Source organism: Carcharodon carcharias, chromosome 17 (genome assembly GCF_017639515.1).
Source record: "Carcharodon carcharias isolate sCarCar2 chromosome 17, sCarCar2.pri, whole genome shotgun sequence".
NCBI lineage: Eukaryota > Metazoa > Chordata > Chondrichthyes > Lamniformes > Lamnidae > Carcharodon > Carcharodon carcharias.
Window position 1 is genome coordinate 56,889,766 of NC_054483.1, and position 15,163 is coordinate 56,904,928.

Below are 15,163 nucleotides of genomic sequence, written 5' to 3' on the forward strand. Positions count from 1 at the left end.
CAGCTCACTTTTAACCCCTACTTTGTATATTCCAAGTGGGAAGCGAATTCACAAATCTATCTGGGCATTGCTCACAGGATTTCTTGATGAGGTAATACTCATCACCCATTATGTCCCATTGTGTCTACCAGAGGGAGCAATTAGTTTCTGGATGTCTTTAGAAGTACTTTGTCTGGCAACAGGGTGGGGTCCCATTATCTCTTAGGGAGTCACCCTACAGCATTCTAGCCAGTGGTTTGTATGCATGTTTTAAAACTCAGGTCTTATTTTTAAAGTCCAAAATTTTTGATGCAATTTGAGGCAGAAATTTCCCTCCATCGGGGGGTTGTGTAGGGGCGGGCGGGGGTGGGCACGAACCCGATCGGTGCCCCCAATTGGGACCGCATCGCCATATTACATGGGCTGAGTGCTCCCTGTGCGGGCCTCAGGGTGCCTCAGGGAAATTTATTTAAGTTTAAACATCCAAATAAAGAAACTTAAAACTTTTAAAACATGTCCCCTCACATGACAGTGTCACATGAGCTGGGACATGCCAATGAATTTTAAAAATAATTCTTATTGAATTTTTAAACACTTCATGAAACCTCATCTCGCTCATGGATGAGGATGTGAAGGCTGCCTGGGCTCTTCGCCTGCCTGCCAACCTTAAGGTTGGATGGGCAGCTCATTTAATTATTTCAATTAGTTTTTAACAGGCCTTAATAGGCCTTTGGCAGTTCAGCTGCGCGTCCGCCGAACTGAAAACCTAAATGACGTGTGGTGATGTCGGGATGCCTGCCCAACGTCACCGCGCATCATTTTATGTATCAGCGAGTGGGCTCCACCCCTGCTCACCGACCTGCAATTTCCTTCATTATCATGACATGATTCAGCTTGATATGATAGATAAAGTTTTAATAGCACAATATAAAGTAATTAAAAATTAAAAGACCTGGACAATATTCCAAAAGTAAAAAATTGTAGCACTTCAGTTGTGGTTAAAATATGGAATTCTGTCCTGAGAAAAGTGAGACAGGGAAAATAGTTGAATTCAGCTTTGATTTATTCAATCAATCTGCTTTGACAAAACATTGCAAGTGCATGTCAGTTATTGTTTAAATTGAATATTCTTCAAAGGCAAACTACTGAGGAATAAATGAATAATTAAACAATTTAAATGAAGTTTTACTTTGATCATATTATTTGTCACTATTCCTATATAATATAGTATAGCTATTCTTATTCTATGCAAAATTAGAGATTACTTAAGGATGCTCAATTTTATCTAAGATTACATAATATTTAATAGCTGCTGTATTCCATTTTTTATTTTGTGACATCTTTATCACTAAGCCTTTATCTCATAGGAAGATGTCATTGGATCCAGCTTCAAGTGTGCTTTTTATCTTATATTTATAAGTTGTACAAAATTACAGGTTAGATGATGTGATTTTTAAGTTTTGGAAGTTTACTTTTTGAGCAATAATGCACCACACAAGAGAAAACTAGAGTTTTCAATAACTTCTGTAAAAAGTAGGATTAGCGCCAAAATAGCATCTGCTCTATGCGCTAAATAAGCAGTAACCTTGACTGTTGTATCTGCCATCTTTTGCTGATCAGTATGCTGACAAAAACTGAGAGTTTAAATACTTCTTAGAATTTTTTCTTGTCTGAAATGAGAAATTGTGACACATCAACTTTTGACATCAATCCTAGGTATGAAGTACCACAGTATGGAAGTCGCCGCAGATTAATCTCCCCTTCCGGAATGTATGACGACTATGGAGAGGTGGTGATGGAAGATGATGGTGGCTATTATTACAGTCCACAGGGATCAAATGCAGACGCAGAGGTAGTTATATACAGAATATCTGTTTTTCATTTAGACTTTTAAATGTTGCTTTTTAAGGATGAAAAATATTTTGATCTGGGAAACATCAACTATTTTGTAAGAGATGACATCAAGGTTTTATTTTTCTATTTAGTTCAAATAGGCAGACCATAATCTATTTTTTGTTGTGGATGATGTAAATATTGTCATTTTTCATACTTTATTGATATGTGCATTTACACGGTTTTGTTGACCTGTATTCAGCATGAAACCAGAGCATGAATTTTAATGCTGCTCAGTATTGCAACCATTACAAAATATCTGTAACATCACTCATTTATTTTACTTTCTCCTATTGATGGATAAAATAAGAGTAAAGAATCAGATAAACCCCTTCAGCCTTTCCACCTAACCTCCAGCTCCTGGTGGTTATAGTACTGGACTAACAATCCAGGAGTTGAGAGTTCAAATCCCACTATGAAAAGTTGCAAAACATAATTAACTAAATCTGGTAATCTGCAGGCTGGCCACAACCATGAAAGGTTTGTGGAAGTTGCTGGATTGTTGTAAAATGCTAACTGGTTTCACTTTAGAAAAGGAAACAAGCTTCCTCTATTTTATTCATTCGTGGGATGTGGGCAAGGCCAACATTTTGTTCCCATCCCTAATTCCCACCTTCTTGAACTGCTGCAGTCCACCTGTTGTATGCACACCCATATTGCTGTTCAGGAGGGAGGTCCAGACCCAGCAACAATGAAGGAACAGTGATATTGTTCCAAGCCAGGATAGTGTGTGGCGTGATGGGAACGTGCAGGCAATGGTGCTTTCATGGATCTGCTGCCTTTGCTGTTCTGGGTGGTAGAAGTCATGACTTTGGAAAATGCTGCCGAAAGAGCCTTGGAGAATTGCTACAGTGCATCTTGTAAATGGTAAACATTGCAGACACTGCGTGCCAGTGGTAGAGGAAATGAATGTTCAAGGCAGTGGATGGGGTGCTGATCAAGTGGGCTGCTTTGTCCTGGATGATGTCTAGCTTCTTGTGTGTTGTTGGATCAGCATTCAACCAGTGGAGAGTATTTCATCACACACCTAACTTGAGCTTAGACTAATGGGACAGATTGATGGTGGGCAATTTTTGGGGGGTCAGAAGATGAGCTATTCCACTAACTGTTAAGACATAACTGTTGTGGTCACCAGGTGGCTCTATTCTCACACTGTATACTTGGCTCATAATGCTCTCAGGAAAACTAGCAGGCGCACTCCCACTTTTCCAGGCTTCATAAAATAATGTAAAACTTTTTTGGATATCTCACATTGAAACTGGTAAGCGAATGCATGCCAAACATTCTGACCACTTCCATCCTAAAATAGCAATTAGCTCTCTATGTATGTCATTGGATCCCATTTGCATAGTAATAAGGGCCTATCATCTGAAAAGGCTAAGTGCTTCAACTTCAGTGGGCCCCCATATAAGCATTAGTGAGCCATTTATCTGCATTAGGGCAATAAACTTATTTTAAGATATTACCAGTCAATTTCCTAGAGTTAAAATAGACCCTGTTATGTGGAAAATTGCCCAGGTATGTCCTGTACACAAAAAGCAGGACAAATCCAACTTGGTCAACTACCGCCCCAGCAGTCTAATCACGATCATCAATAAAGCGATGAAAGGGGTCATCAACAGTACGATCAAGCAACACTTGCTTAGCAATAACCTGCTGACTGATGCTCAGTTTGGGTTCCACCAGTATCACTCAGTTCCTGACCTCATTACAGCCTTGGTTCAAACATGGACAAAAGAGCTGAATTCCAGAGGTGAGGCGAGAGTGACTGCCCTTGACGTCAAGGCAACATTTGACAGTGTGGCATCAAGGAGCCCTAGCAAAACTGGAGTCAGTGGGAATCAGGGGGAAAACTCTCCGCTGATTGGAGTCATACCTAGCACAAAGGAAGATGGTTATGGCAGTTGGAGGTCAATCATCTCAGCTCCAGGACACCACTGCAGGAGTTCCCCAGGGTAGTGTCCTCAGCCCAGCCATCTTCAGCTGCTTCTCAATCACCTTCCTTCCATCATAAGATCAGAAGTGGGGACGTTTGCTGATGATTGCACAATGTTCAGCATAATTCACGATTCCTCAGGAACTGAAGCAGTCAAAGTTCAAATGCTGCAAGGCCTGGACAATATCCAGGCTTGATCTGAAAAGTGGCAAGTAACATTCACACCACAGAAGTGCCAGGCAATAACCATCTCCAACAAGAAAGAATCTTACCATTGCTTCTTGATATTCAATGGTATTACCATTGCTGAATCCCCCCACTATCAATATTCTGGGATTACCATTGACCAGAAATGAACTGAACTAGCTATATAAATACTGTGGCTACAAAGCAGATCAGAGGCTAGGAATCCTGCGGTGACTAACTCACCTCCTGACTCCCCAAAGCCTGTCCACCATCTACAAGGCACAAGTTAGGAGTGTGATGGAATACTCCCCCATTGAGTGCAGCTCCAACAACACTCAAGAAGTTCGACACCATCCAGGACAAAGCAGCCCACTTGATTGGCACCCCATCCACAAACTTTCACTCCTACCACCACCGATGCACAGTAGCAGCAGTGGGTACCATTTACAAGATGCACTGCAGGAATTCACCAAGTCTTCCTAGACAGCACCCTCCAAACCTACGACCACTACCATCTAGAAGGACAAGGGCAGCAGACACATGGGAACACCATCACCTGGAAAGTCTCCTCCAAGCCACACACCATCCTGACTTGGAAATATATCATTGTTTCTTCACTGTTGCTGGGTCAAATCCTGGAACTCCCTCCCTAACAGCACTGTGGGTGTGCCTACACCACAGAGACTGCAGTGGTTCAAGATGGCAGCTCACCACCACCTTCTCAAGGACAATCAGGGATGGGCAATAAATGTTGCCTAGCCAGCGATGCCCACATCCCATAAATAAATTTAAAAAACTATTTTCCAATCCTGTAATATGCATCATATAAATTATAATAAAAAACAATTCCAGAACAAACCTGCCACTTGGACTACAATCTCCTTAAATAATTTCGGATGATAACTCTGGCCCTGTGAGTATTAAAGCACAGCAGGGTTTTGTTGGTTTAATGATGACAAGTTTGATTACTAATCTCCACCAAGAACTAACATGCTTCTCTGAACCCAAGACCTATATGAAAGCATTTCTTACGGAGGAAAAAAAATCACTTAAAATTTGCAGTATATTATTTTCTACTTTCACAATTTCACTTTCCTTACCTTTTAGAGCTTTACTTATTCTTAAATGGTTTGACTGTGAACAGTCCTTCAACATAAATTCCAAGGTTCAGTTATTTTCAAAGAAGCAAAATTACTGCTATCATAATAAAAGCACTTTATTTTAGGGCTAAACGAGTGATTGATTCTAACAGCATGTTGGAAACCTTTTAGAAGTCAGCCACTTGCAATTGTGGCTTTAGCACCAATCATCCGGTTTTCCTTTTCAGAATCACAGAATTGTTATGGTGTAGAAGGAGGCCATTCGGCCCATCATGTCTGCACCGGCTGTCTGAACATTTTAACTTAGTGCCAATCTCCTGCCTTTTCCCTGTAACCCTGCACATTGTTTCTGTTTAGATAATCATCCAATGACCTCTTGAATGCCTTAATTGAATCTACCTCCACCACACTTCCAGGCAGTGCATTCCAAACCCAAACTGTGTGGAAAAGTTTTTTCTCCCATCACATTTGCTACTTTTGCAAAACACTTTAAAACTGTGCCCTCTGCTTCTCGATCCATTCATGAGCGGGAACAGCTTCTCCCTATCTACTCTGTCCAGGCCCCTCATTATTTTGAAAACTTCTATCAAGTCTCCTCTCAGCCTTCTCATCTCCAAGGAAAGCAGTCCCAGCTTCTCCAATCTTTCCTCATAACTGAAGTGTCTCATCCCTGGAACCATTCTCGTAAACCTCTTCTGCACTCTCTCCAATGCATTCACATCCTTCCTATAGTGTGGTGCCCAGAACTGTACACAATACTCCAGCTGAGGTCTAACCTTTTCTGCCATATTTTCTTTATTCCAGTACTTTATGTGACAAGCATGTCGCTTCACAATTTACTTTCCTCTCTCAGTTTTCATATCTCAGACTCTGTTAAATTTTGGTTCAATTTTTTTTTGGTCATTGAAGACAGAATGTTTTATCCCAGCAAGCTGCGTGAATTCTGATTCAGGGCCCAAAGGTGAAAGAGCAATATGTTAGCCAGCTATGCTGCACAATTTTCATGGCCTGAATTCTTTTTCCTCTTGTAGTCTGATCACTAAGCATGTATAAAAAATGTTTAACATTATTTTAACTCTTCCTAAATTCTTCAACATGTTGAAGCTACTGTCAGTAATAGACCATGGTTGTTCCTTCAACGTAATCTGTGCTTTGTGGCAATAAATCATGTCATGAAGCAATTGTTTTCTTCTCCATCGCCATTCCTTCACTGTTCCTGGGTCAAAATCCTGGAACTCCCTGCCTAACAGCACTGTCGGTGTACCCACACCACATGGACTGCAGCGGTTCAAGAAAGCTGCTCACCACCACCTTCTCAAGGGCAACTAGGGATGGGCAGTAAATGCTGGCCCAGCCAACAATGCTCACATCTCATGAATGAATGAAAAAAGAGCACCAGCATTAGAAAGACAATTTTGAGGAAGATTGGAATTCTCCCACTGTTTTAGCCAGCATTTATTCCTCAACCAACATCAAACAGATGGTCAATTATTAGACTTTGTTGTGTACAAATTGACTGTTGTAATTTAGGCTAATATGGCTGTAACTACATTTCAAAATAATTCATTGGATGGAAATATTGAGACTATGAAAGATGCTATACCAGTATAAGTTCTTTCTGTGACTAATGGAATGGATTATCGTGTCTAAAAATGAAGTGCTTTGTTTGTCCACAATATTTCTGCATATAATGCTTAATACCAGTTCCATTTTCATAATTTCAGGGAATGCATCAAAGCATAAGTCCTGTTAGGAAAAGTACAAAACAGGAAGCAAGAGATCAGGTTGATGAAGGGACATCAAGGGGTGATACATTAGGTCCAAGTGGTGCTCCACAACAAGCAAGTGCCTCAGGGGCTGCAGAGAAAACAGCAGCAGGAATGATTCAGCGTGGAGAGGGAAAGAAAAAGCTGAAGAGTGTGGTGCAGATTAGTAAATTATCAGCAGATACCAGCAAAGGAGAGACAGGCAGCGAGCAGATTCTGGAGCCTTCCATCTCGTATCACTCTCGATGGAAGAAAGCAAAAATATTTCCGATGATACTTCAGAAAGTAAAGGGTGGTAGCAAAGATTCTAGTTATGCTAAACTTGTGTCTGCACGCCATGTAGAAAGCCAAGATAGTGTGGTAAGTGGTGACTCAGAAAGTGTGGTCATTAATGGAAACTATTTCCAGAAGTCAACAGCAGATAAGCCAACAGAAAAAAAGAAAATGGGCAAAATGTTGAAGGGTATCAAAATCTCTAAACAGCTACAGCCCAGGCGTAAATCACAAAGCTCGGTCAGTAAGACTTCAATTGCTGAAAGCGAACAGGATGATGGATCTAAGACTACAAGTAGTGGATCTGAAAAGGAAGAAAAGAAATCAAAAGTCTCAATTAGCATCATGGCAGATGAGGAAAGGAATGATGTGTCTGAGGAAGATAGTGATGACCTTCAGGAGAAAAATGGCTCTTCCAAAAGGTCTACAGATGACTTGTCAGTAAGTAGCATTGAAGAATCAGAAACTGAAGATAAAGACTATCTTAAAGTGACACTAGATCAAGATGAAACAAATGAAAGTACAGTGGACTCAGATGAAGAAAAAGATGATGAATCAGATGCAACAGAATACGACACGAAATCTGAGCCAGAGGAAGAAGAATCAGAGGAAGATAAAGAGGATGAAACTGATTCTGATGAAGAATCCAAAAGTGAAAGCTCTGAAAAGTCTAGTTCCAGAAGTCGACAGACTTCACAGAGCAGATTATCTGATACAGAAGGTCAAGATTTAGAATCGAGCACATCATCTAAAATTGAAACCACATCACATAGTTTTGTTGAAGCATCAGATGAATTTGATGAAGATGTTGCTACTAGCACAGAAACAGGAGCAACTAGTTCCAGAACAACGTCCCAAGCAAGTGTAATAAGCAGGGATACATCAATAGCAACAGAGAGTAGTTTGATGTCAGATAGTGAGGTCAGTCAGAAAACAGCAGATGTAAGTAGTTCCAGAGAAAGGTCAAGTTTGTCAATTCAAGAAAGTATAAGTGGCAGGGGAACATCTGTCACAAGAAGTAGCAAGAGTAGTTCAGGTAGTATGTTTTCAGCAAGAGGAACAAGTGTAAGTACATCAGTAACATTCACCAGTGGATCTGAGGATATTATTGAAGAAGAACCAGATGAAGACCAAAGCGGCACCTCTGAAGCAGAGGATGAAGATGTTGAAAACAAGTTCAGTGAAGTTGAATCTGGTGGTGTGAATGATGAAACAATATCCAGGACAACAGTCAGTCAACAAAATGCTTCGGACAGTGTTAGTAGTAGAAGTACAAGCACTTATGGTCAGTTGGCAGATGAACAGAATGCTAGCACTCCAAGTAATGCCAGTCAGTCAAGTCATAGCGAGAGCACTGAACGACTGAGCATTAGTGGCAGAAGTAGCATTAGCTGTAGTTTGACAAGTGCGGCAGTTTCCAATCAAAGAGCAAGTTCAGATTATTCTGAGTCAAAAAACGATAAAGCAGGTGATGAAGATAGCAGGAGTGAAAGTTTAAGCAAAGGAACAGCTTCAGAATATAATGAATACAACAGTGATCAAGGAACACTGCAAGAAGAAGAGAGCGAAGGACTGTCAGAATCAGGAACATCATTTTAACAGGAACTACAGGTGTTCAAAAACACTTTTTAAGAGTGGATTTGACATTTGCTGTGACTGTTTTTTAAATAAGTTTATTGTTTAGCCAATGAAGCAATAAGATTGGATTGTACTGATTGCTGTGGCTTTTGCTTGTGCACTGATAATATGTGTTCTCCAAATTGGAGCAATTATACTAGTTTCTTCAGCAATTGGGTGCCTCAGCATTTTTGTTTTGTTTGGGTTTGTTTTGTTTCTATTGATCAGTATGATTTATTTTCTTCCACTAAACTCAATTATTTTTTGCCTTGTGTCGGCATGTTTGTTTTGAACCAACCTGTTTGGATGTCTTATCAGAGCATGTTTCAGCACCAAACTGCATGTTGTTGGTTTTCTAAGATTGCTGTATGAATTACCATGTTTGGAAACCTTAAAGTATTTTAAAATATTCACCTGACGTATAAAATTTTGATTACTTCAGTATTGTAGCATTTCCTTATCAGTTATTTTGTGAAGGTTTTTCATAATATTATAGCTGAGAAGTTATCTATCCAGATTCCACTGCTGTATCTCCCTTCCTCTTATCCCTAAATTAATCCTTTTGTCCTCTTCCCACTATAGCTCTGAACCCGTGGTTGTCTCTGCCTTCCTACCCATCTCTCGCTCACACCCTCTCTAAGTGTTTGTACTCCTGCACTCCTGACCCCATTCCCATAAAACGCCTGACTCGCCAACTTCCTTTCATGGCCTCTATCCTAGATTTCCCTTTTCTCAATCACTGTCCCTATTTTTTTTGAAAGCCATCATCACTCCCATCCTAAGGAACTGACTCTCTAATCCTCTGCTCTCAATAACTCCTGCCCTATCTAAAACCTACTTTTTCTCTCAAAGGTCCTTGAGCACTTTACCTTGGCTCAGTTGGTAGCACTCTCATCTCCGAGCCAGGGGTTATGGGTTCAAGTCCCAGTCTAGGAGTGGAATTTAATCCAAGCAATGGGGGTCTAACCAGTTGAATTGTGTTTTGACTAACATTTATTCTTCAATCAACATCACAAAAACGAATTATCTAGTCATCATCACATCATCGTCTCTGGGACCTTGCTACAACAAATTGCTGCTGCAGTTCCTGCATTACAATAAAGGCTACACCTCAGAAGTGCCTAATTGACTTTAATGTGCTTTGGGATGTCCTGAGGTCATAGAAGTGCTAAATAAATGCAAAATCTTTCTTTGGTAAGGCTATCTCTCTCCCAGACACCTTCACCTCATCATCTGTAGGTATAAAATAAGCTTCCCCATGCATTCTGGTGACACCCGGACAAACTCTCCACCACCTCTGTTGATCCTGCAACTGCATTTAAGCTGTCAGATGCCTTGGTTGAAATCTGGTATCTTTCAGCTAAGCATTTAGAAAGCAATCATCATTAGATTCCATCAATCGCTCTCCTCTTGCAACTTCATGGGGAGAATTTTCTCCCCCTCAGGCGGGCTGGGCGGGAGCGGGCATTGGCGGGCGCGTAACTGATCACCACCAGCGATTGGCTGTGCACTGCCACTTTACATGACGCGCACCCAGTAGCACTCAGCGCTACCTGTGCGGGTGGGGGGAGGAGGGAGAGTCGGCGCCTGCACTCTTTCGCGCATGCGCTTGAGTGAGCGCAGAACTCTTCCTGAGCTCCGTGCCTCAGGGAGATTAATTTGATTGTGGAAAATTGAGAAAAAATAATTTTAAAAATTATTCAGACATGTCCTCTCATGTGACAGTGTCATATGAGCTGGGACATGTCTATGAATTTTATTAAAAATTTTTATTAAAGTTATAAACCCTTCATGAAACCTTATACCGCCCATGGATGAGGTTCCATGAAAAATACGAAGGCCACCTGGGCTCTTCGCCTGCCCAACAATCTTAATGTTGGATGGGCAACCCAGACAATCAGTTTAATTAGGTCTTAATGGCCTTAACAGGCCTTTGTCAGTTCGGCAGGCGCGCAGCCTACTCCGGAGTGCACCAGCCGAACTGAAGATCGGAATGACACACGGAGACATCAGGACGCATGCCCGACATCACCACATGTCATTTTATGTGTCAGCATGCTGGGCCCGGTCCCAGCATGCCAACCAGAAGATTCTGGCCCATATCTCTCCCTGACCACAATCTTTGTCTGAAGCAGACAGCTTTGAACCTTAGTGTCTTGGTTGACCCAGAGTTCAGCCATATTCTTTCCAGTGCAGGACTGTATATTTTCACCTCTGTAATATTGCCCACCTTGACCACTACCTTATCGCACCCAGTACCAAACTCTGAAATGTGCCTCAATACTTGATTAATCCAATGCTTGCTTATCTTTTAGACCCTGCTCATCCAAAGCACTTTAGCTTATCTGACACTAAATTATGTTCATCCGTCAACCTGTCCTTATCTTGCTCATTGCCCTGGCCCTTAGTCACTTCTGTCTTTAATGTCCTCCAGCTCTACAATTCCCACAACCACTCTGTTCCTTAGCCTCTGACCTCTTGTGCCTCTCTCTCTCCTTTCATCACTGATGGTTGTGTCTTCTACAGCCCAGGTCCCACTCTTTAGAATTCCCTTTGCAACTTCACATTCAACTCCACCCTTTTGAAACCTGCCTTCAAATCCAAATCTTTAAATCAATCAGTTATTCCTAACCTCTCTTTCTCTGGTTTAATGTCCATTTTCCTGTTATCTCTGTGATGCACTTATGGACATTGTTCTATTAAAATGTCCTATAGTAATGCAAGTTGTTGCTGAAAGAAGGAAAGCACTGCTTTGGTTGGGCCATTTTTGATCCAAGTAACCTACATATAATTCAGATGATATTTAAAAGGTCTCAATAGAATTATTGTCAAAAAGTTTTCTAAATTTTTTTTTCCCTCACACAGTGGGCTCGCCATAAACGGGTAAAGTTGGTTGTAGATCGTGAGTATGAAACCAGCTCAACTGGTGAGGACAGTGCCCCAGAAGGACAAAGGATTCGTATCAAGCACCCAAATAACCACAGCAACATTAACAGTAATATCTACATTGCTCAAAATGGATCAATTGTAAGAACAAGACGCAGCTGCCCTCCGACCAATGGGAAAGCAACCTCACCTGCAAGGGTAGGAAAACATTTTAAGAAACTAGACAAACTGGCAGCAACACAGGAAGAAAAGATCCCGTTGAACAATCCATTGGCCAATGCAACAGCTTCTTGTAGCAATGACAATCTTAATGAAAGGCCATCATGTAGCTCCATGGCCTCCAGCAGCATGGGGCCTAACAGCTGCCTGTCCAGACTGAGCACAGTAAAGGCAAAGAATGAGAGAGCAAAGAGCACAGATGACCAAGAATCGGCTGTTGACAATGAAGATGTCAAGGAACCATTTGAATCTCACAGTGATCAGACACAATCTGATGAGGAGGAACTGTGGATGGGACCTTGGAATAACCTTCACATACCAATGACAAAACTGTGATGTAGAATTTTTACTGCTATTAATGAGAAAATTCACTTTTTATGGGTACTGTGGAAAAGTAACAATGAGTTCCAATTTGTTCACCTCGAGCGTACATTTTGATTTATGTCATTTGCATTCAATGCGCTCAACAAGTATCCACATTGCAATGTTTACAGAAATGGGTAATATCTTTAAATTCAAAGAAACTCCTAAACATGAGAGTGATTTCATACCCTTGATGTGGCTGTCCTTTAATTGATTTGCCTCACAAAACAGTCACTAACTTTTCAATAAGATGTGACATTGTCAAAGAGAAGACGTTATTTACTTATTCATAGAAGTATAAGTAATAGACTCAGTACTGATACTTGCCCTGCTAGGGAATCAGTATGAAGTAAAGCTAAAAGTTCATTCTGTGAGGTTCTGAAGTAATCTGGTTCCTTTACATTAAACGTAATGCCATTCTTATCCATTTTTGCAGATGTCTGTAGATTTCACTGATTTCAGACTGTGGCCTCATTCTGACAAATCCAATTGCCTTCAGTAGTTGATAGAATAGTCAAAACACATTGAGGGTAAAATTGGTCTATGTAGCAGTGTGAAACAGGCTTGTAGCAAATCAGCAACCTGTTATACACTGTGCCAGTTTTTATTTTCCATTGATTTGGAAAACATTGCCAAGATTTTTCATTTCAAATCAAGTGAAAGTGACAGTGAGACTCGGAAATGTGTCTCCAGAAAGAGCCTGAATTATCATTGTGTGAACTTCAGTAGAAATGTGTGGTGAAAAAGCGGTTGCCGAATCGCCACGAGCCAGTTTTGCGTTGCTGCCCTCGATCAATTTCCAGCCCAATGTTCTCAGAAATATAAAAAATATGTTACCTTTTGGAGCACCTCTCCTCCATCCCTTCTTGCCATCATTAAATTGTTGTTTCTCAGTTTGTGAGTGGGTATTTCGATCAGTGCCCATTGAGTATAAAACTGCACGTCGGCTTATAGCAATGACAGATGTTAAAGATTTAGCAAATCTGGTTAGAACAACATTCTTCCGCGCCTTAGTGTAGCATAGTTTTTTAGTGAATGAAAAATGGCACGTCCTTTCAGCATTCCCACAGTTGTAGAATTGAGTTGCAAGTCTGTCCCCTCTTTCATTTATTTGGTTTTAAGCTTTGATGTATGTTAATTGTCTTTTGTTGCACAAACTAGGTTCAAAATTGTAATGACATGAAGTTTAATTCACTGAAATAATTATGCCTCTTGCATCTTACTCCCCTGTGATAATACTGACATGAGGTTTGATAATGAGTGAATTACCTAGCAGCATTGTGTTAGGTAATTTTGATATCTCCCAGGTGTTTCTAGCAAGATGGTACTTTCAATCAATAGATCAAAAGAGACAAAAAAAACTTTCTGCAAGCCTTTCTGTGGTAAAAATTACATAGTCAATGGTTAAACAGAATACTTGTCTTTTGCCTGCAGAATAAGAATAATGTATTCAGGGCATGTGCCTTCGCATTGGCAAGCCTGTTTAGCAAATTCCAATCTCACTTGATGCATTTCAGAATAGGTCCTGACAGATTCTGGATTTCAGCTAATAACTGAATTTCTCCCCCTTCAACAGTGTATAGAATTATGTATGTGTTGACTAACAGACAAATACAGCTTTTATGTATTACTTGGCAAGTTACATTTTAAAGTCTGCGAAGTTGAACTTCAAAAAGAAAATTACCACAATTTACTATTCAGATTTTATCAAGACCTATGGGTAAATTTTACTTCCCGTTCTCACATAGAATTCTCTCTTTCTTTCTCAATAATATCACATATAAAAACTAACACTAGGTGTGGCATATAATATTTTTACACTGGGTAGTATTCAGGCTGGGCTACTTCAATAAAATGAAAACCAATACTGTGGTGCAGCACAGTGAAGCTGAGTAGCTCATCATTACATTGTTGAACTGACCATTCCTCACACCTGAACCTGGATAGTAAATACTCACAGGCTATTTGACTATAGCAGTATTGTATTTTCTCTTTTCTGTAAATTGTAAACTTTGATATTCTAATAATTAAAGAAAATGACTTCCCCAACCACATGAATGAGACTAAAGTCCCATCTCTGATTTTGTCTTTGAATCAAAGGTTTCATCTTTGATTAGCTGTTGTCTCATATTATTGGTGTAAGTACCAGAATATTTTAAAACTCAGAGCTCAAGATTTCTTCTTTCTTTCTATAATTGTAACCGCTGGGCCAATTATTAATGCCACAATATCTTTCTTCAAAGCTTTCATTCTGGAGTGTTTTCATGAAAGATTTGAGGTAGCCAAATGTTACCTAAAAATGTTTAATAACTTTAATTTGTTGCAGTTATGATTTATTATACTCATAAGTTTTTGTTTGCCCTTGTGTAACATTTAGAAAATATTTAAATATTTGATTTAAAAATGATTTTTTAGAAGATTTTAAGTTTGGATGTTGGCTCCTGTTAAAGTGAATCACTGTTTACTTCTAAGTCAGTGGTGTCTCACAAACTGGGTCTAGTCCAGTCCAAACAATTCACAATAACTTACATTTTTTATACTTGCAGAATATTATAAATGTAGTTCCAGGTTACAGTAAATTAATCTTTTGAATTAATTATTAGGGGTAGCTTATCCCAGCAATGTGAGACTGTACCTGTACGATTATTCAAGTCAAAGCATTTACATCAGTTTGGAGTTAACAAGGAAAGGAGCAAAGTTAAAACAGGTCAGGTATGAAAAAGGCAAATCAGCCTATTGAAGTTTACCCCATGATAACCTAACTCTTTTATAGTAACTCCTTCCTTACACAACCATACTGTTTTTGTGTTCAACACACTACCATTCCAAACAACTGTCATTCTGTTGGACAAAGAAGTTCTCCATAATTTCTGTTTTAAATTTACTTTTCAGTAATTTATATGCTTAAATTCTATTTCCTTTCTTTATTGTTAAGTAGTAATCTG

General features: G+C 39.9%; 1 protein-coding gene across 1 annotated transcript in view; it reads left to right on the plus strand.

Moving 5' to 3' along the window:
• pcdh15b (protocadherin-related 15b) overlaps positions 1 to 12,200 on the plus strand; it is a 1,048,074-nt gene extending 1,035,874 nt beyond the window's left edge. The window contains exons 38-39 of the mRNA XM_041210329.1: positions 1,696 to 1,831; positions 11,616 to 12,200. Of these exons, the coding sequence (XP_041066263.1) occupies positions 1,696 to 1,831; positions 11,616 to 12,191 (712 nt within the window). The 3' untranslated portion in view covers positions 12,192 to 12,200. The remainder of the gene's footprint in view (positions 1 to 1,695; positions 1,832 to 11,615) is intronic.
• Positions 12,201 to 15,163: the final 2,963 nt, after the last annotated feature.